Consider the following 21,913-nt stretch of genomic DNA (forward strand, 5'->3'; position numbering starts at 1 on the left):
TCGTCATCCTCTACAAGAAAGGTCTCATGCAATTTTCTCGTAAGTCTAACAGTTTAGGAGTTATTGAGGAAAAACGAAATTTTTTGTCAAAAGTTCGCTGATTCGACGGTGGAATGGTCGGATTTTATCAGTACCCATAAAATGCCAAATAATCATACGTATCTCGTTAAATATCGAAATTAGAAGGAAACCAACTTTTATTTGAAGCATTTTTCGCAATTTTGAAAAAAAAAGTTTTTACTTTCAGATTCATCTCTAGCTAAGAAGTTGATAAATCTTTAAAAAAAAGATTGTATCCAACACGAAGTAGGGAAATAACGATTCGTGTTCGGGGAGGAAAAAATGGGATGAATTAACGAATTACAGATAGCGCACCGTTGAAATTTACAAGGGGACGATGTTGCACTCCCTTGCCGGCTTTATTCATCGAGTACACGTTCATCCAGCCTCGCCAGGGCTGTTGTTGCCCGTTCCATGCGAAATTCCCGTGCTCGCCGCTTATTTCCAAGCCATCCCGGCCGCAGTGTTGGAGATTTATTAGCGCGGAAATAAACCATCGCGCGAACTGAAAGTCGTTGTTCCTTAATTGAACCGTGTTTTCAACTGTGCACGGGAGTCACTTCTCCCGGATCCCGGGTATGTACGTATTGTACATGTGCGTACGTGTATGGATCAATTGTTCATCGATCCCGAACGATCTCGTACACCACATTGTACAAGAATGTTCTATTTTTTCTTTTATTGCATTGTTTTCTCTCTCATGATTCTTGCCGTTCATTGTTTAATATGAAATGGAACTTGCTTGAGCATGGATATCATAATTGAGGATAGACAATAGTATACAAAATTATTGAAGAATTAATGAAAATTAAATTACTTGACTGTGCAGCAAATGTTTGTTATTGGTTATCAAGTCTGGATAATCCGGCTCGTTAACGAATACTGTCAATGGTCCCTAAAGAATAGTCTAATTTCAATTATGATTTGAATCTGATTTCGAAAACGGACCTACGGTTAAATCGCTTAAATCTTTTGCTCTGACCCATTCGTATGGTTCTAACGACGGTGGTAACTGAACGACTTGCGTGTCGAGAAACAAATCATCCGGCCCGTCTACAAACAATTTTTATTATAATCTTGAGGATTAAATTCTTGCATGTATGGAATTACTTTTAGGAGTTGACCAGTTTTCCCTGTTCAAAGCAGCGTCGGACCATTCTTGCCACAAGACAGACTCCTCCGGTGGAGCCTCAAATATAGGTTCCGCGACCCTTTTTGACATTACAGACATATTTGAAGGGTTTAGAAAAAGACGATCGCCTTCGTACGAAAAATAATAAAGCTTCATTCGGAGCAGGAAACAATAAACGCCTCTCTTGTGGAAAAAGTATATGTATATATTTATTGAATCTCTGTATTGTACATAACTCTATAAGAATGAGATGCAAAGCTATGATCAAAAACAGATTTCATAAAAAACATTACAATTTAAAAAAATTCTGTTACCTCGTTAGTACCTAGTTCGCTATGGCAGCGTCGCGAACTGCTTTACGAAATTAAACATATACATTATTGAAGATATACATAGAATGCAGTACAAATGTAACGTCTACGAAAAATAGTTATTATCGATCTCCTCGTTATTATATAAACTCAATAACGAATCAGTAATGTTAGTTAGGTCATTTCAACGACGATAACGATGGCGAGCACGAATGACCACGACGATGAGCTTGTACGTTTATATCGTTAGAACTTTGTTTAGATCCATATAGTTACATAGTGTTTTGCTCAACAACAAGAAAAATAATACTACGATTCATACATACAGGAATTACAATTAGCTCTTGTACTTTCCTCTCGTTCTCTCTCGCGACACTAATCGACACTTCCCTACAATGATACTCGACGCGTTAAGTATAGTGATTTGGGTCAGGCTCGGTTCAGTTTTATAGTCGGTCTCGTAGTTAGTTTTGGTACATATATATTAATGTATATGTATAATAAGTAGGCGTGAGGCCTATAGGCCTCAAAATGCATACAATTACGCTTTGATAGATCGATAGAACAGCATAAATTATTAAGGCAATGTTTTATCTCTTTTTTCTTTTTAAAGATTCTTATCTGAAACATCTTTTTGATATCGTATTTTAGCGTGTATACAAAGATAAACGACGCGGAGAATTTACATTTATTTAAATCACTTATCGATAAAAGTAACCGTTTAGGATTCTAAATACGAGGATTTAATGAAATAGTTTTTATTTTCCCCGACTGTTCATCGTTTGAAAATTCTTGGATGCGATACGATGGGCTGTACCAAAGTGTATAAGTTGAAGAGTTCGTATAAATAGAATTCCTTTATGTATAATTAAGTTTGCTTGTAAGTTTCATTGCTTTTAAATGATAATACCGCTATAATGATATCTCGATTGCGATCGATCCAGTCTATCCAGGTATAAGCCCTCAACATTCCATTTAATGTTTGGAATGTGCAAAGTACATCAACGATAGAAACTGATTACAATATCGTAATCAAAGTTGTAAGGTCAATAATTATAATTATATGAGTCACAGTGATTACATTTAGATCAACGTACAATAGATGATACATCCGATGCAGAAAAATAGAGCAACATCTTTTCGAAAGCCAACAATTTTTTCTTTCACCTTTAATATTTCATTCTTAACAGATAAATTTCATTTGGCACCAATTCCATGATATTAAATCGCGAGTCGAAAAAAGGTTTTATGTGCCGGCACACAAGAAATAATTTTTATTGGTTGTATAACTCTCAGCCTGGCAGTGTTCATAATGTCACATTTTTGTCATTAAATTTTTAATCATTCTCTATCTGCCACTATAAACGTAACGGAGGATTACAGAAAGGCCGATGGAAAATTATTTTTATTCAACATCGCGCGACACTCTCCGATCCGTTGCACGTGTAACGTAGACTTGTACGTATGTGTACAGAATTTGGCACCATGTTATAAATACGGAATTAAAATAAGCAAAGGAAGGCCCTTTTATTACAAAATCAGTGTAAAATAATTGCAAAAATGCAGTATATCGCACTGTTTCGAGCATAAACGAGAACCAATGTCAGTGGACGGTATGTAACGGTATTGTACCTTGCAGTTTCCTAGAATCTGAGTCACACTCGGGCAATGAATCCATAGGATGCGAGCGGAATGCACAAATTAAGCACTGAACGTTTCATAAATTGTAAATGAGAAGACAAGAGGATGAGTAGTAGAATTACAAGCAGGAGAGAGGTGATTCATTACCATAGGACTTTTCGCGATTATAGGCGTGAACTTTCCTTAACTGGCCTTGCCAGGACCGGAAGCTCTTTGATCTTCCATTCGTCCAGCCTGAAGTCTTTGTATTAAAGCGAAAAGATCCTCTTCGGGAACAGTCGATCCGGCTTGAGCAGTTCCATTAGATCTTTGGTTGTGTTCCTCTTCGGCATCGTGGACTGTCGACGGCGCCGGTAAAGGGCTCCGTTGATCTTCCAAACGTGAACCCTGAATCACTTTATTATAAATTTGTCTGCCCTACGAGTTTAATTAAGAAAAAGGTAACTAAGCCGCTCGTACCTGACATCTCATCAGCATTTCAATGAACGAGTCATCGGAATCTTGATTACAGTTTAGGCCAGGTAAATAAGGCAGCGTTACCCGTTGCTCGTCCATTCTTTTACTTTGCATACCAGCGATTAGCTCTAACAAATCATCTCCATCCCTGAGAATACAAACGATGTTAGTGCGCGCTAATTAGATTTCTTTTTTCTGTAAACGTACACGTACTTATCGTCCGATTCGCATTCTTCGGGGGCGATTGTTCTGAACTTTTGATTACGATTTATATTTAATGCACAGCGTTGGTCGTCCATTCTACCAGATTGAAACCGTGACAAGAGATCAAAGAAACTGTCATCTTCCTTTTGAGTAAGTTGTGGTGTCACGTTGTTACTTTTGTCAATCTGAGACTCGGCTTGCTCTTTTAATTTTGCGTCCGGCGTGAGCTAAATTAAAATATAGATTTAATTACGAATTCATATTTCGGTTTTGATATAGAATATTGAATTCATCGTGTCTCAGCAAATCAAATGGTGCTTACTTTGATGAGATCCAAGTTGTCCATGCTTTGTCGTCTAAGTCTATATCTACATGGCGAAGATATATTAACGTTGGAACTCGTATTGGTCGAAAGTTTTTGCGCGATATTTTCTTTATTATTTTCTTGTTGCCCTTTTCCCAAACCCAAAATCTTTTGCAGATCGTCGACATTCATTTGCGCGGTAGCTTGTCCCATCGGATCTTCCAGCTCTTTTGATATGATCAGGTGTCGGTTGGCGTAGTGCAACGCTTTTTCATGGTTTCCCATTGCAGCATACGCGTTGCCTAAAGACCAACAGGCACGTCCCTCACCTACTCTGTCCTTCAGCTGTTGTGCTATTTCAAGATGCCATAAATGGTATTCTATAGCAGTTGGATAGTCTCTGAGCAGAGTGTACGTGTTTCCTAGGGAATAGCATGCTTGTGCCTCTACCTCTCTATCTCCTAATTCTTGTGCAAGGACTAGAGTTCTCCTAGAGTGAAATACAAAGGAAATGTTTACTCACATAACGATCGACCGATTAAAAGAGTAAATTTATTGCAAATACACACTTGTAATGTTGTGCAGCTTTTTCAAATTCCCCAAGAAATATGTGAGAGTTTCCTAAATTACTGTTTGCTCTCCTCTCAGCAGCCTTGTCACCAAATTCTCTGGCTATTTTTAACCTTTCATTATGATAATAAATTGCCTGCTCAAAATCACCCAATAAGTAAAATGTGTTTCCTAAGTTTCCACAGGCTCTGCCCTGAGCAGCAGAATCTTCCAATTCCTTCATCAATTCTAAGTTTTCTCTGTTATGAAAATTCAATTAATAAATCAAATGCATTAATCGGTGGCTCAGAAGTTTTTATACTTACTCGTAATACCGTACTGCTTGCTGCAAACACTGTCTGACATCCTCTGAAAATTCTCCAGGATCTTGATGACCAGCCCTACCAGCTTGTTTACCTTTGGCATGATACACATTTCCTAAATTGTACAAAGCTCGTCCTTCGCTGAGCTAAAGGAAAAACTGCTTTAAACAAGTGCGACATAAAAATGCAAAACGATTCTTCAAGCATGCATATGCATACCTTGTCACCAATTTCTCTTGATATTTCCAAGTGTCTTTTACAGCAGATCATAGCCTCGTCAAACTTTCCCATGACTTTCAATGTATTCCCCAAATTTCCACTAGACTTGGCTTCGCCCAGTTTATCACCCATATTACGCGCAAGGGTCAAATCCAGTTTGTGGTATTGCATCGCTTTCAAATAATCACCGAGGTAAAAATAAGCATTTCCTAACTGGCTGTAAATTGCACTTAAGATTCGCAAGTCATCCGTGCCAGCTTGTATAGCAGCTTGGAAAAATGCTACCCCAGATCTGCAGTCTCCGGCCTTACAGAGCCGCTCACCCTCGAGAGCCAATTCAAGGCACATGTTCCACCTTTCACTATTCTGTTAAAAATATAAAAAGTTTCATCCATCATACTATTGCCCATCATACAAGTTCTATATTTTTCCATACAGTATGATATTTGAATTGTAGAAAGATTAAGTCAATAGGAGAAATAACTACAGAGTACTTTATGTGTTTACAATATGGTTTCACTGTAATAAAAAGAGTGGAAAGGGTATTGGAATGATCATGGGAGTGGCTGGACATGCAACTGCAATAAATGTATTACAGACACAACAGTTTATGCTAATATTCTAAATTCCTCTCTATGACTAATCAAAACACAGTATAAAAATATTGTAAACTTCGAAATAATTTTTGTATTAGAAATACATACGTACAATAAGTAAAGGGAAAAAAGGCACATTATGTTCAACATTCCTAGTTTCTCGATAAGTTTTCTCGTTTAAAAAATCAAGGAATACTATGGAAGGTAAAATATGAGGAAAATTACTGGAAGTGAAATAATTGTACAGAGAATAAGACGATCATAGAAGTGCATGAGTCACGCATGGAAAAGCGTAATAATTAGTAATAAGTATGGGGTTTGCTTACTTGTCCTTCGGACGATAAATTTTCTGCGCTCGCACTTAGAGACATCGTGTCCCTTCCTGTCTTCGTTGCCCACGCGAAGTAACAACTAGCCTCTAGAATTTCGCGAGCGTAAATAACGCTTGTTTTATGTGTGCGATGGACGGTTGCTCAGGTCGCGATTAGAATTCAGGATTGAAAATTTTTCACGCATCGTGGCCCTACAGTTTTCAGTGTGTCGCAATTTCCTCGCACAGTCGCACGGCTGCGTCCCGCGTGCTTTTCCGCAAATGAAAACGCGCGTCACTTTTCGTTTTGCATTCAATCTCGCGACCGCAACAAACCCTACCCGTACAATTCCCAAATGCAACTGACCAAAAATTGAGCGTCCAAACAAATGGCGCTGATGCAATTCTGTTCCCCAGCGCACTCTGCATTCAGCATTTCTCTAGGTCTCCCACTTTCCCGGCTGGATTCAGCCATTTGCCTTTCGTGCGCCTGTGGGACTCGGCCGTGGATGTGCTTAGATGGTGTTTTATCGTACGACGCGTTGCGTGATTTATTGAGTTTTTTACCGTCATTTACAGTGCAACTAGAGTTAATCTGTGCAATATGATACATAGTCAAGGAAGGAACGTAGAACGTAAAGAAATATAATTAAAGGTGAACAGAAATAGTATATGTATTCGGCGAAAGTGAAGGTTCCAAGTCGCAGTGAACGAAACGACAACAAACCTGGTGAAGTGAAGAAGGAGGAGAGCCCTTTGGGTCATCATCAAGGAAGATTTCTTAATCGTTTCGAATGGATACACAACCTCTTTACTGAATAATTTTCATCTCGATTTAAGAATTTAATCTTTATCTTAAGACGAGAATATTTCATTTTGACTGTAGCTAATACCAATGTCGTGTGACTTTTTTTTATCTCATCTCCGGGTATAGGAAGTAAGTTAGATTAATAATGAGCGATGATAAAAAGGTAGGTGAAAATTCCAGTAGTGAGGTTGTTAACCAGTTTCGAAGCTGTAGGGATCTCAGCGATATCGTGCCCCTGTACGCGCCACGCGCGCTTTACTTAAAACCAGTTGCAAAGATAAACGTTTCTGTTAATCTTCCACAACTGAAAGTTTCAGGTAAAATCGTCACGAATATTCCTTGTTCTTTAAATACTTGAGTTATCCATTCATCTCGTCCATCGATCTTTTATTCACTCGTAAATCGCTCGAGAATATTTTCTCATATCCATCATCTTTCAAGTGGACTTACAGAACTTCAAAAGACAAATGTATTGTCCATTAATTTATATGAATTTTCCTAACAGGGAACGACGTTGTTGCATTTAATTCTGTGCAAAATCTATAATTATACTCGATATTTTTAGCATAACAGGTTTTTACAGAAAATTAACTGCGATATGAACAGGAAAAACAATATCAACATGGGAAGTAATGGAGAAGATTCGTTCCTTTATACTACCGGACGAGTTTGCGTCTCTGAAGGTAGCCAAGAGCACGCTGGAATTTATCAGATTGGAAGGAGACCTGCAAGACAGATGCAGACTGCAGCGTATACTTGCAAGACTGGATTCTCAGCGCCTGAATCTCTCTGGATTTTCGAACGTGTTGAAAGTCCGCGCGGCAGAGGCGAAGGATGATTTCCCAACGAGGCACAGTTGGGATTCTTATTTTAGAGACGCCAAGCATATGAACGAATTGAAGCCTGGTGAAAGGCCTGACACAATACACATAACAGGCTTACCTGTTAAGTGGTTCACAGAGGATGGTGCGACCGTGCCCAGTGAATCCTTGATTACCAAGATCTTCAAAAAGTGGGGAACGCTAAGAAGAGTCGATGTACCTGCTGCAGATACTTACAGATCTAGAATGAGGCTTGGCACAAATATAAATAAGTTCAGTTACGAAGATGGGATATTTTTTGACGCGTACATTCAGTATGTCGAATACATGGATTTTGTTAGGGCCATGGACGCGTTGCGCGGTATGAAACTTCTTAAAAAGGAAGGCGGGAAAGCTTTCACAGCTGCCATGAAGGTGCGTTTCCGATAAGAATGATGTTCATCAAGTTTTATAGATTTTATTGTAGTTGTATGTGTGTATAAGTTTGTAGATAGATGAAATGAAGAATATAGTTTTTATATTAAACATGTTACGTAGATTACATTCGATAAAACGAAACACATGAGTGATAGCTCTGTCGCGCACAGAGAATTTGAAAGGAAACGTCTTATAGCACAAGATACATTAGCGGCAGAACGACTTCGTAGAAAAGAGGAAGCGGAAGAAAAACGACGCGAAGAACTGAAGTAATTAGCAGCAATGTTTGTGGCTATAAACGTAACATAAAAAGGATGTCTAAGGTTGTGGTAAATGTTGTTTAGGAAAAAAGAAGAGGCCGATGCGGTATCTAGGGAAAACAGACGAAAAAAGAGAGAAGAGAAACGCAAACGTAAAGCTATAACTATATTTCGTAAAAAGGAGGAGGATAAAGTGTCTCTTAAAATTGCCAGAGAAGGACAAAAGTTAATACGAGCACAGAGGCAGCTGGAAAGTATTCGCCTTTTAGACGAATTGTTTGATAGAATAAAGGTAGAATTTAGCAATAGACGGTATTTCGCCGTAGTGATGAAACTCATTTTTCATGTATCGTTGTAGATTAAATTAGAAAATAATGAAATCAAAATAGACGAGGTAACAAGTACGGATGCGAAAAAGGATGAGCGAAAGAACAATAAAGTGGATGGCGCTATAGAGATCTTAAGCTCTGAAGAAGATTCGAAGGATGGAAAGAAAGACAAGAAAGGAAAAAAGTTGAAAAAGAAGAAATCTAAGAAGGAGAAAAAGAAAAGGGTAATGTTGCAGATATATTTTGGTGTACTTTTATTTTACAATTAATGGTACCTTACAGAAGAAACGTAAAAAGGGTAAGGATTCGGAAAATTCAGCAAGTTTAAGCGAAGAATCAGGCACGGAAGAGCAAACGAAAAAATTGAAAAGTGTTTTGAAACAAGACGTTACATATCCATCGTCATCGACTGGTAAGTAATTATTAGTAAAAACCAATATTTATATTGTTAAATACGTTCGGTTAATAGACATTTTTTTTACAGCCTCGCCTATGAAATCTTCCTACCCGTTTCACCTTCCATCTCTTTATCCTCCACTTTATCATCCACGTCTTCCACAGCCGTGGTACTATGAACCAGCTCTGCCTATGATTCATCCCGCTTTACCGAGAAATATGTCCAGGGGCGGTCGTTTCGGCCGCGGAAGAGGCTTTGCTTATCGCAACGCGGGAAATTCTAGCTCCGTACAGACGTTCAATCCTCATTTATACAACGAGCAGTACTATAAGTACTTCGCTCATCTAGTAGGTCAGGATTATCAGTCCTTCGCCTATAGAAGCTCACGGTCACGTAGTCGTAAGAGGTCGTTCAGCAGATCTAGGTCAGGATCTAGATCGAGAACACGGTCAAGAACCACATCGAGGTCAAAGTCACGGTCTCGATCTCGATCTCGATCTCGGTCTCGGTCACGGTCTCGTTCACGATCGAGATCAAGGCTTCGCTCAAAACCCCGTTCGAAGTCAAGATCGAAGTCGCGTGGGAAATCAAGATCGCGGTCAAGATCGAAAAATCGAAGACGAAGTAGGAGCAGATCGCGGTCGAAGAAACGACGAGGAAGATCGAAGTCGAGATCACGATCGCGACGGTCAAGATCCAAGAGAAAATCACGTTCTAACTCGTGGACCGATAGTAAACACCGTTACAGACGCAGGCGTGATAGATCTGCGTCAAAAGTAAAGATCACGAGAGCCAAGTCTCGCAGTGTATCACCGAAAAGGAGATCTCGTAGTAGCACGTGGTCGATGCCCAAATCTCCCGGCAGACGAAGCTGCTCTTGGTCGAAGAGCGTGGATAAGGATGCCTCAAGAGATAAATCAACGCGTGAACAGAATAAGGAAACCGCGGACAAAGGAGAAGCGCCACAAGCATCTCACTTGGAGAACATAACTTCAGACTGACAAGAATCGAACTCTATTTTTTCATTTGGTATCTCTGATCCTGTCGCGTAACCGTAATGTCGATACTTTACATGAATTCGATGTGAAACGTAATAATTATCACTCGAGTCAGTAGCGTATATTTCTTTGATAAAGAAAAATATATATTTTTATTTACGCGATGGTTTTTCCTAGTCCTGAATGATTCTGTATAGTACACAGCAATTTGTAAACGTAACATTACGACTGTGTCGAACTATGAATCTGTATATATGTTGCGAACGATGTAATCGAAAAACGATTTAGAGTGTACCGCATTTTTATCTCGAAAATAAATATGACATTGATACGTTGGTCATCTTCCTAACATAATCAGTACATTAAGATCTGCAGTATTGTAAGAGCGCAGTACATATAATTTTGGGGGGTAAGGAAAGATACAAGGTAGAGTCTAGTTAAAGAACAGACAAACATGTCCGACTTGCAAATTTTATTTGTTTTTCGGCATGAAAATGCATTGGTTCATAAACATCGTTAGTTCATTACATCCCTAATCCCTTCGTGAAGGATCGGAGATCGTTTTTATTTTTTTTTTTTTCTTAGCAGCGTTCCTCGGAGATACACGCTACGAATTAAAGATTTTTATCTGGTGCTTCGCTTGATATTTAATTAAGTCGCCTATGATTAACAAGGATGATCGAAGTCGATCGGTTTTATTCTGTCTCTCACTTTTTAAACTTATTAGTGCCTTGATTAGCACCGCGCGCTCGCGTCTCCGCTCGATCGTTTCGCTTTTCGTTTCTCTTTAAAAATATGTGCTACTTTTTTTCTGTTTTCTTTTGTCTTCTCACCGCTATGTTTATTATATAATAATATTTATATATACAATATACACCTCGCATCGCTTAATCATCACTCGTTCATTTCGAAATAACAATATCGATTTTTGTTCTTTTCATTTTTTACAATCGATGTTCTATATAATGATATTCAATCTAATGGAAGATTCTTCATCATTTGCTTGAACATCATTCACTTTAAAAGTGTTCGTCCTATCTCTCCTCCCGTGGTTTTTAGTTAAACGTGATTGGTGTCCCACGTTTACACGAATTTTCGTTCGCATTATTTTTTCATGTTTTCTTAAATCGTCTACCGCTACGATATCTTCGAAATTGATTAGATATTGACTACTTTCAAGATTCGTTGCGTGGGAATTGTAGTTTTTCTTTTTAGATATATTCCGTCGCGTGACCATAGCGTTCGTCCACGATTTCCGGCCGCATCATAGATTCCCCTCTCCCTTTCTCTCTCGTAATTATAAATTAATTGTAGCCTGGACAATATTTTTTTTTTTCACAGGATGAACGCTATCGTCCGCGTTCATTCGATTGGTGATCGGAGGAACGAATTCAATTAGTTTTTATAAAAAATTTATATCCAATTATGATATTCATAAAGAATAACAATCTAATCAGCGTTCTAACTTTTTAATGGAGGAGGAAACAGTAGTATATAAAATAAGTATTGATTAAAATTTCACAGTGACAGACGACGGATATAAAACAATATTTCCTTTTATTTTTCCTCTTTTAAAAAGAAAACAGCCTAGTTGCCCCTCGAATCACCGACGCAATTTATCTCGATACATAATTACTCCGCACCGTTCTCTATGAATTAACACAGTCGCCACGTTCTCGTTTTATCGATCTCGCCTCATTCACTACGGTGTTCATTCTACATGTGAATCGTCCATTTTCCAATGGTAAAGCTTCTAAAGTTTACTCAGTCAGCGTACTACATAGGTACAAAGAACCCTCGCGGAATACAACGGGTAAATCGAACCTGGGGAATAAAAAAGTCTGAAATAAAAGCCTGAAGTTCTTCTTCGCTCACACATTGTACAGGCGCAGTGACATCGATTATATCTATTTAATCTAATCGGTTCTTACCCACGCGACAAACGATGTTGCAGTTAATATTTGGCTACGAACTCACTGACTCCTTCGAGCAGCGACGCTAATTTATTCTCTGTTTCTATCTACGTCCACTTCATCCTTCCACCTTACTCGATATTGTTTCGTTTTTTACCTCGGAATTAGAAAATTAGCAAGAAATACAAACGTCTTTCGGTTCTTCTAAATTCGATGGACGCATCGAAGTAGTTGGGAAATGAACGACCCATAGAATTTAAAATTTGTTCGCAGTTGAGCAAGCATCACATGCTTTATCATTTTGCCAGCCACCATCTCGTAACGTATTTACAGAACAAGTAGATACTAGCGCGATACCCTGTTGGGTCTTACTCTTTTCGTAATCTAGACCTGTTTCGATGGGCTGCCACACCGAAAGAAAACAAGCAAGATGCAGTTCTCTTAAAAATCTTTGCCTCAATTAGGCTGTTTTCTATTATGCTAAGTCAAATGCTAAATGAAACATTTCAAATTAATTTTTATATTTGTATGTATTTACGCCGTGACAAATAATTCGACTTTATGTTTCTTTTCATCATTAGCAATTTAAATGTACGTAATACCGCGAATCGCCGTTACCTAAGTTACACGGAAGTTAGCCCCGCGTGTTTTTGATACAATTGGACTTGCAAAGTGTAACAGAGTAACAGAGCCCTCGGATCCTTCCCCGACGTTTTGTTCCAACTATGTCCCATGTTCTGTACAGATTGTCTGCGAGTGAAACTCTCCGTAAACTTACATAATCAACCTGTACAATTGCGAACGTCGACGACACTCGCGTAGCATCGGACCCACGAGAAAGTAATCGTCCGAGAGAATCTGAACAAAAACGCAGTTTGACTGCACGGTCGTTGATTAAAACGTAGGCGAACAGCTGGTTTCTCGACGCACCAACCCATCTTGGATGCTTTTACGTATGAGCGCTTCGACGACGAAGCAAGTGCTTTAAATTACTCGATAAACATTTTTTGGCAATTCTATCATTGATTCGAAAGAGAAAATTTCTATATGCGTTAAATTTACAGAACGTATGATTGAAAACGAGATGGAAACTGATTCATAAAATCAATTCGTTGTAAATCATAATAGATAAAAATTATTTCCGATATGTGACCTAATTCGTGATCATCAATTTTTACAGCCCGATAACGATTGATAAAGACTTCAGATTACGTGAAATCACTTTCGTGAGCGGTTCGTTCGATGAAAGATAATTTTCAGTAGTACGAGTCAGCCATGCATCAGCCACAGACGCGGGCGGTGGAAATGACTGCTTGTGAATAGATCGGCTGACTTGGAAACGATTATGCGAAATGACGGACGAATAAAATGATATTCAGGTAACGAGGGAGTAATGGAAATACAACTGCATCTTGTGCGTTTTCTTTCAATGGCAAATAGTGCGAGAAATAGGGAAATACAGATAGAGAGAGAGTTCATTAAAAAAGACTGTTTCCCCTTAAACTCGTGGTCGCTAGATCATCCTATATAGAGATTAATAGGTAGTACATTACTTAAGTAATTCTTTGGTCATTTTATGTAACAGTTAAACGGCGACAGCCTGTAGCTAGGTATTATTTGGTAGAGATCTTAATAAACTGGTTGAAAGTTTCTTAAAACCGTTTAAACGCTACAGGTTATTCATCGTAGGTAATAATCATGAACGGTAATAATCATAATAATCATCCGTAATAATAACAACGGTAATAAATGATTAATACATTGGTAGTAACGCAGTTAACGCTTCGTATAAATCTTTCGGAGAGGCCGCCCTTCTCCGATATTATTCTTTCCCTTCTTTTCATCGCTTCCCTCTGTGTTCGTTATTACGCCGTCTCTTCGTACGTTTCTCTAAAGACGACCGATCAAATCGTTCACGATTTTCGTACTATTCGCGATAATTTTCATCGATCGCAACAGGAGAGGAAAAAGTATACGAGGGTTGTAACATGGAAATAACGTGTCTCTCTGTTCAACTATTATTTTTACGTACGTATAAATGTTCGGTTTTTTTTATTCTACGTTCCACTTACGCCTGATCGTTCGTTCATCATTTTCTCGTGTTAGATACACGTACGTACATTAGCTGTAACTTTTAGTGATCGTGTGCGCATTTTTCTTGTTTGATCTCCTTTTGTATACCTATATATTCCGTTTCTCGCGACGCATTTTCGTGATTGACAGCGTTGTTGACGATTCACTGGCGCAATCAAACGAAACGGAGCCGTTGCCTTCACGCATGTTCCTTTCACCACCGTGAGCACGGGAATCCGTTTCATTACACTGGCATGCGCTCGGACACATCAAACAGGTTCGAAACGTAGCAATATATCGATTGAAATAACGTGACTGTCCGTACGTGGGCTCAAGTTGCCGATCTTAAATTAAGCTCGAGTAAGTCTTTCGAAGGGTGAAGTTGAAAACAAAATGTCGTGAAATCGACACTTTTACCTTGTCCTGTTTACATTATAGGAATTTCGTATTTCACATGGATTTTCTATAACAAATGATAAAGGGGAGAGAGCACTCTTATATCCGATCACGCTGCTTCGCATCTCAGCAAGCTTTTCCGAGCTCATCGAACGTACAAAATACATACATGTAATTATGTATATGTACACATATAAAGTATTACATTTAAACATTCACGAAACACTCGACGCACGCGAAAGTACAACGATATTTTTAATGGTTGTTAACGTCGCGCCTCTGAACACAAAAGTGTCCCTCCGTGACTCCATAGAGACGTAAGTATGTACGTATATGTATATGTATAAACTCTGCTCGCGAAACAAAGGCCATAATGCACGTCTCCAACATTATACCTACGTATGTATATATATACACTATATACTATAATATCGTGTATATTACGTAATATAGTATACACATATGTATGTACAGGTATAAACATATAAATGAACCTCGGCGTATTTGCGGCCAGGAAGGAAGCTGCTTCGTCTCCACGGTTTGTTCTCGTTACTCCAAGTAATTTGTTCTTAATAAACACGTTTACTGACCAAGTCCTCGTTACAAAAGATCGGATTTCTCTTTCATTCGTTCGTTTCGCACAACGATAAGTAAGCACACTCTTGTACAGACGAAGCGCTTCGTCCCGTGCACGCATGTGGTATATAGATGTTGCGCGTATGAACGTATGAAGAAGAATCGTCGATGAAACGATTTCACTCGGGCAATACACACGCAGACCGCTGCGCCGGTTGAAAGATCCTTCTCCATGGGTTGTATCACACAGTAACGATTCCGTTTTCCCTCCTCCTGCGCGTTCCTCTGCTCGCAATCCGTCGCTGTTAAGATATGTCTGACCGTCCAGCCAACGAATCGATCTCTATCGTCTCTCTTTTGTCTATCTGTGTTCTGAATAATCCGGCAATATTTCAAGCATCGGACCGTTTGGTTTTTAAAAACGAAATTCCCGCTGATATAAAACCATGGACCGGAGTGCGATTTGTTTCTCGTTCTCTCCAGTCCTCAACGATTTATTCGAAATAATCAACATTTACAATTGGCTTTTTAACGAGTATCATTTATTTCGAGAAGGTACTGTTGTCACAACTGAAAAATATTCCCCCGTCGCGATTGAAAAATTGCACTTTCCTCGTTCGATCCAATCATCAATCCTCCCGTCGGTGTTCGATGTTAATCTCTCGTATAATTTCGCCGTTCGAATGAACAGATGACAAATCCTCCCGAGTTGTTCGATGCATGCGTAGGAGACTCGCGATTGCAGTCGTCATTCTAATTTTATGCCAATTAGCAATGAACGACACAGTGGAATAATATGTCCACCCTCCGACCTTTCGGATCGAGTAATCATCGGCTCGGTTTGGTTCCATCGTGAAATATCGCGCCTCACGTGTACAAACACGCGCTGATTCATGTTCCATCCCCCATGTTCGATCCGTGGGAATTCTTGTCTGGCGAACGCGTGCCTTATGATCAAATGCGCCGCTTCGTCGACGACCGCGACGTCGTCGATATCGTCCAGCTACTTAGTTATAATACTTATTTAGAGACTCGGTCCCCTATATCGCCTAATGCTTCGATATCGAGACAGCTTCGTAATAACGTGTCTATAACGTGTACTTACTTTTTTTTTTTTTACTTTATTCTTTTTATACTTGGCATGGTCTTCCTGGCACTATAATGCACTTTTAAGAAATCTATATAAAAATATCGTGTGGAGTCGTCGTGTCCAGTATGTTGAGCCGCGACAGAGAGAATTAGAGAGAAGGAGACGAAAACAGGAAGGAGGGACAGATATAGAAAAAGGTTGAGTGTAACGTTCGTAAGATAACGGAAAGAGAAGTGTAGGATGGGTAGAGATAAATAGATAGAGACTAGGAGAAAGAGAGAGATTCGATGGAGGCAGCGAGACTAGAGGGTAGAAGACAGAAGGGGAATGAAAACGTTTTGTGACAATTGTCTTTTTTTTTTTTTAATCTTTGGTCCCGTTTCGCGTTTCGGAGTAGCCGCGAAACAACGCTTTTCGAAATGAAACAATGACGGACAAGACAAACCAGGTCCCAACATTTTGTTGCGGAAACGGACGCTCGACCGTTCATTTCTGCGGGCAGAGAATAAGTCTCCTTCTCCTGTTTTTTTTTTTTAATCCTTCCGGAGTTGATTAACAAACCATTCTTCCCTTCCTCGCAAGCGTGCGTGAGCGTGTATGTGTGCGCGTTTTCTCTCAACTTTACGGTAACAGTCTGGGAACACGTGACCCGTTTCCAATAAGCTGAATCGATCTCTCTTCCTACTTATTCTTCATTTTCGTGTTTTTATTCCTCTTCGAGACCTTCGATCTTATCTGCCCTCAAAAATCTCGATCTTCAGGTTCCCTTAGTTTCTCTATCGATCTCACGATCTTTTTTTTGTATTCTACTATTTGTTTTTCATTTATTGTTCTCCCGCCTCGTTAATCGCCGTTGTTCACGGCGTACGTACGTGTGTGTTCGTTTCTCGGAAGTCTGAACATCTTCGGGATTGATCAATCATCTGAGAAGAACGAATTTCTGCGCACCGTCGCGTCGCGTCGCATTTTAACAACGAGCGAACGTAACAACACGCCGAATTATTATTGTGCTCGAAATTAATAATATATTACGAAACGATGCATTACGGAATATCATAATATATTATTAATATAGTACGTGTAACTTCATCTGTGTCCATGTATTCTGGTTTCCGTGTGTACGTGTACGTATGTACAGAACGCGTGGTGTGTGACCGGCCCCGTCGAAGAAATTAATCGTCGCGTCGCGTGACGCGATTAATTTCGGCCGACGCGGCTCGTTAACGTGTGCTCGTCGTGTTTTAATCCCCCCTTCCGTGGATCGCGTAGTCAACGTCGACGTTTAGTATCAATTAACGTAATTAACTCGATTCGTACGATCGCGCCGACGCGATGTAACACCGTTAGGTACGGTTTCCGTATCGGATGGTAAATATCGGTGCGATCGCGTTTGGCGAACTTGCCGGAGCTGCGGGACCGTCACGCGACCGGAAGTTAGGCCACCCTCGCATCGCAAGGATTTATAAGGTCGAGTCCGTGGTCGCGGGAGCTTCCGTCACGACCCTTACGTTCGGTTTTCACGGTCGCACGCGATAACTCTCGAGACTGATCGAAATGATGACGTAAACAGGAAATGTTCGAATCGGAAAAAGTATTTTCATCCTTCTCGAGTGTAAACGATTGATTTCTTTTTGTGTTTCACGTTAAACGTCTCTGGAAATGTTGCCACGGTACGTGTTAAGAAATAAAAACTCGTGTCGTTTATAAAGTATATGGAGGTACATGTTTCGTGTAAATATTTTTTATTTCCTGTTTTAAGTGTCATTTCAATCAGATTCATCGTTGGCGAACCGACTACATTCCTATTCGTCGACACAGTCGTTCATTCCATTCGATTATGTCCATCCCGTGATAAAGGACTCCTCGCGTGGATGCACGTAACAACATCGTATGAATAATAATAAAAAATAAAAAATAGTGTAATCTAGGTTTCATAACGAATTTCTAAACGATAAAAACAAGGAACAATATAATTGAAGCAATTACAGTGGAATTCAATTATGTATAAAGACGCTTCCTTCGGTGACCTACATTTTAAACATCCGTAATTTTGTTACATCTCTGGCAGAGACCGTTTCCTTCCCGACAAGAATTTTATTAACATTCTCCCCGATCGAAAGTAGAAGTAACGGGAACACTTTCTGGATGCTTCGAAGAATCTCGCCTAACTTCGAATTTTCTGAACACATTGCTACCTACCTATAGAATTATCATCATTTATTAGAAACGAAATCGAGGTACAGGAACTTGTAGGTCATGATCGTTCAAAGTTCGCGTCCGTTTATACACCCTTGAATTCGCTTCTGTTTCCGCAGAGAGGAAACGCGACGACCGTCCTTTGTAGTATCCGTGTGCAACCAACCCTCCGTGCATCGGAACCAAGTTGCCGCGTTCTTCTCTTTGACGTCCACCATGACGCCATATTCGTCGGACAATTTTCGATAAAATCAATGTTTACGTGGACCAAGGACCATCTACGTGCACCACGCGCGTACGCCTGTCGTGCGTAGACCGTTTATAAAAAATTTCCCCTTTAGTGGAGGACATGGCCTCTTGTTTGTACCCATGCGCCGTGTACGTACACTTTGTATTATGTTAACGATATAATATCCTATGTTGTAACCTACGGACGTTAAAGCGGATAAGATCACTTTGCGTTCTCCCTTCCATCCATCGACATGGTCAGACCTTTTCGCATCGTGGCTCGTCTAAGCTCGATTCGATTTTCGAGCAACAGCTGACGTTACTTATCACTCCTTGATTAATCCTTCGACGCTGCTTTTCTTCTTCCATTGTTCGATTATATTTTTCAGAAACTATCGCGTGGTACAATCACGAGATGTTTCGTCGAACACTAACGTGTTTCAGATAGGGAAGGGTGAACGAGTCGTGAAGAAGTAAGCAGCCAATTTTGCAGGAATTTTGTAAATATAATCTCCTTTTAATAAACCAATTATAAATTGTCCAGGTATTAAATAAATTCTCGTCGGAATAACTATAATTTCGAGAGGGTTGATAAACGATCGTTCGCATAAAAATACGTCACCACGTGATTGTACTTTGTAACACAAGGGCATTAATATCCGAAAGTTTCAGCAGCGTCTCGACGTTGCGTTAATCACAGTTCCCTGAAAGAAGTGTACATCTTCCATTCGCGGTTCCCTTTTTCTTTCGTCGACAAAAAACCGTAAGAATTAGTTCGCGAAGAGAAGAAGATAGCGAGGTAAGTGGAGCAGCGTGTGTCAGACGGTTCGAGGATATCAAACCATAATCATCAATCTACCGTTTGTATAAGCGATTAAAAATTTTACTTAAAAATCTATCACAAGGTTGCAAATACTTGTCACAGAATTGTTTAAAATGAAACTCAATAAATATTTCGAGTGCCCACGCTATCTTTTCGTTCTCTAGCGATCTGGGACGAAAGCGAAACGAATAGAATCTTTTTCAACGATTTCTATTTCTTTTTTCTACAAACGCTTCTCAGAGCGTTTATTAAAAGATAAAAAGTTCGTCCAGCTTGAGAGAGCCACCCTTATCTTCGTCGAGGGGATACGTCCTCTTCTTTTTCTCACATTTGTCAAACACGTCTCGTGTCTGTTCACCTGTTCTTTTTTTCTCCAAACTCACCGTTTTCTTCGTTAGTCACGAGGTATGCAGAGATAATATGGAGTTCATGTGTGTTCGTGTGTACGCGCGCGCGCGCGCGCACGTGTGTATGTGTGTGTGTGTGTGTGTTTATGTGTCGAATATATTATTTAAATATTTTAAGAAAAAAGTTTTCAGGCACGCAAGTTGGGCAGGGGAGCAGCTCGCAGCGATTTGGAAGTGGACGCTCGCGTCCTTCGAGTCCCTCCCTCTGTGAATCTCCATCGTTGTTTCGTAAACTTTGGATCGAGTTTTCCTTCATTTTTTTTTTTTTTAAATAAGTGTCTGTGTATTCGTGTCTGTAATTCGTGTGAGCGTGTACAGTTCCCTTTTTATTAATTAAGAAGACACAGTCAATCGGGAAGAGGATTGGACCCGTTGTCGATGCTACTGCAAGACTTTCGTTTTTCATATCTGCGGCTATAAAAGTATATAGGCGAGTGGTCCTTGTCGGTCGGCGTTGACCACGAGGCTTGGCTATAGTTGCTATTAGTATTTGGCCTTGTAAACGTTTCAAATTAGCACGGAGGAAATCGATGTTCTGAAATCGAGGGGACGCCGAGAGACGCGAGTCCATTCAGAATTCGTTCTCCGAAGCTTTAGGCAGTCTGCGCACTGTATAGGGGCCTTGTTCAGATTCCTCATCGAATCTCCTTACATCGCTAATAATACTTCTCAATTTCCCGATCGAGAAGCGTAAAGGTTCACCGGAGCTACGAAACTCGACTCGAAGAAACGAACACTAGATACGTGGCACTTTCAGCGACGCGAGACACTAAACTGAAGGACAAACACAGGACGTATTTATACTCCGCGGAACACTTAATAACTGTGAGTCGACTGTACATCGCAGCAGCCTCGCGGCCAAGCCGACGTTAAACCACTGTCAACCGAACACGACTTCTATCGCTAGTCAAGACACTAGTACACTCGAAGATGGACCTGAAGTACTAAACTTCCTATCCCCGACAGAGTACAACGGACAGCCGGGACAGAGATTACACACGGAGAGAAACTATACAGAGAAAAAGACCAATTTCGCTGTCTATCGCGAGAGGGACTCGAAGCTCAGGAGGTACCTACCGCGAGCGTCGTTAGGAGGTCGTTGAACGTCCTTCGCGTTTGTTTCGTATTTCGTTTAATACGAGTGCTGCGGCTGCAAAGACGAGACTCAGCTGTGCGGAGACGTATCAGACCCCTGACTGTTGCCCAATCCTCCCATACCGGACTGCGAGGTGAGCCTGGTGGCCGACTGCGAGGTCGTGGTCGTGGCCACCGTGGAATGTGCCTGGCTATGGTGCCTTCCGGTTTCCGGCACCAGATGCGGCGTCCGACTCGAGACCGGTGGCAGAATCGAGTTCGCCGGCCACGGGTGCAGGGACGTCGTGCTGGGCGCGCTCGGCACGCTCCTCGAGTGTGGCAGCGAGTTCGACAGATTCGCCAAGGGATGATGAGCGGAAACCGAGATGCCCATCGACAGGCTGTTTCCGGTCACGCCGCCACCGCCGCCGCCGCCGCCGCTGCCGCCGCCGCTGGTACCACCGCTTCCCATTGCGACCGCGGTGTCCGGATGGAGGAAGTTGCGCCTCTGTTCTATCCGCTCGGCGTGCTGGGCCAGACACCGGGTCAGCACCTCCGGCAGGAGCTCCACCAAGGCCTGCAGACCGGCCAGTTTTTCTTCTAGGCCGATCAGACGGTCATCGAGACCCACCAAACGCTCTTCGAACGCGTCTTGACGCGTGCTCATGTCTGACACGATCTCGTATACCGTGTTCTGCGTCTGTTTCGCAGAATTTCCATCATGAAATTAGTTTTTATTTTTCATTAAACGATATTAAATGTTAGAACTTGGATTATCCGAATTGACGAGCAATTAGAACGTTCTAAATCGTTCTTGTCCGAAGTTCTAATTGGAGTCAGATAGAGCATTGTTATATCATGTATACGGCGTGGGAAAAAGTTGTACAACAATATATCGAACAATCCGAAATTATTTTGAATGGACACGCAATCAGAGGGGAAAATAGATTTGGGCGGAGGGGAATATTTCTTTATAGTGTGGGTGATAGAAGTCGACAAATG

The 21,913-nt window shown here is 40.6% G+C and overlaps 4 protein-coding genes across 11 annotated transcripts in view; 1 reads left to right on the forward strand and 3 right to left on the reverse strand.

Moving 5' to 3' along the window:
- LOC108622717 (uncharacterized) overlaps positions 1-1,291 on the reverse strand; it is a 7,313-nt gene extending 6,022 nt beyond the window's left edge. The window contains exons 1-3 of the mRNA XM_018020774.1: positions 1,171-1,291; positions 1,013-1,113; positions 878-955 (exon numbers count right to left, since the gene is read on the reverse strand). Of these exons, the coding sequence (XP_017876263.1) occupies positions 878-955; positions 1,013-1,113; positions 1,171-1,291 (300 nt within the window). The remainder of the gene's footprint in view (positions 1-877; positions 956-1,012; positions 1,114-1,170) is intronic.
- An 85-nt stretch (positions 1,292-1,376) lies between these two features.
- On the reverse strand, positions 1,377-6,471 carry pins (G-protein-signaling modulator pins). The gene is made up of 8 exons (XM_018020790.2): positions 6,122-6,471; positions 5,200-5,565; positions 4,984-5,126; positions 4,678-4,917; positions 4,127-4,598; positions 3,814-4,031; positions 3,604-3,748; positions 1,377-3,531 (listed from the first exon to the last, which is right to left on the reverse strand). The coding sequence occupies exons 1-8, from the start codon at positions 6,164-6,166 to the stop codon at positions 3,328-3,330; spliced, it is 1,833 nt and encodes a 610-aa protein (XP_017876279.1). The 5' UTR covers positions 6,167-6,471; the 3' UTR covers positions 1,377-3,327.
- Positions 6,472-6,587: 116 nt separating this feature from the next.
- LOC108622727 (A-kinase anchor protein 17A) lies at positions 6,588-10,470 on the forward strand. Of its 3 annotated transcripts, none has more exons than XM_018020786.2 (7): positions 6,588-7,230; positions 7,520-8,148; positions 8,272-8,420; positions 8,496-8,703; positions 8,770-8,964; positions 9,023-9,152; positions 9,225-10,470. In XM_018020786.2, the coding sequence occupies exons 1-7, from the start codon at positions 7,059-7,061 to the stop codon at positions 10,136-10,138; spliced, it is 2,397 nt and encodes a 798-aa protein (XP_017876275.1). In that variant the 5' UTR covers positions 6,588-7,058; the 3' UTR covers positions 10,139-10,470. The 3 variants fall into 3 exon arrangements, with proteins under 3 accessions (XP_017876275.1, XP_026667504.1, XP_026667507.1); XM_026811703.1 differs by having other exon boundaries at positions 7,139-7,230; positions 7,479-8,148; XM_026811706.1 differs by having other exon boundaries at positions 7,140-7,230; positions 7,497-8,148.
- Positions 10,471-10,567: 97 nt separating this feature from the next.
- Positions 10,568-21,913, reverse strand: part of SK (small conductance calcium-activated potassium channel) — a 140,201-nt gene continuing 128,855 nt past the window's right edge. For all 6 annotated transcript variants that reach the window (XM_018020785.2, XM_018020784.2, XM_026811699.1 and 3 more), the window contains one exon: positions 10,568-21,611. In XM_018020785.2, coding sequence (XP_017876274.1) covers positions 21,003-21,611 — 609 coding nt within the window. In that variant the 3' untranslated portion in view covers positions 10,568-21,002. The remainder of the gene's footprint in view (positions 21,612-21,913) is intronic.

This window comes from Ceratina calcarata, unplaced genomic scaffold (assembly GCF_001652005.2).
Source record: "Ceratina calcarata isolate Rehan_Ccalc_2016 unplaced genomic scaffold, ASM165200v1 scaffold235.2, whole genome shotgun sequence".
Lineage (NCBI taxonomy): Eukaryota > Metazoa > Arthropoda > Insecta > Hymenoptera > Apidae > Ceratina > Ceratina calcarata.

Excerpts from the sequence above, each read along its gene's own strand:
- pins (XM_018020790.2), bottom strand. The coding sequence starts at position 6,166 with ATGTCTCTAAGTGCGAGCGCAGAAAATTTATCGTCCGAAGGACAA. Across the intron at positions 5,127-5,199 it reads CAAGAGAAATTGGTGACAAG|CTCAGCGAAGGACGAGCTTT; the intron begins GTATGCATATGC and ends TTTTTCCTTTAG. Across the intron at positions 3,532-3,603 it reads AAATGCTGATGAGATGTCAG|GGTTCACGTTTGGAAGATCA; the intron begins GTACGAGCGGCT and ends AAAGTGATTCAG.
- LOC108622727 (XM_018020786.2), top strand. The coding sequence starts at position 7,059 with ATGAGCGATGATAAAAAGGTAGGTGAAAATTCCAGTAGTGAGGTTGTT. Across the intron at positions 8,421-8,495 it reads AAACGACGCGAAGAACTGAA|GAAAAAAGAAGAGGCCGATG; the intron begins GTAATTAGCAGC and ends AATGTTGTTTAG. Across the intron at positions 8,965-9,022 it reads AGAAGGAGAAAAAGAAAAGG|AAGAAACGTAAAAAGGGTAA; the intron begins GTAATGTTGCAG and ends GGTACCTTACAG.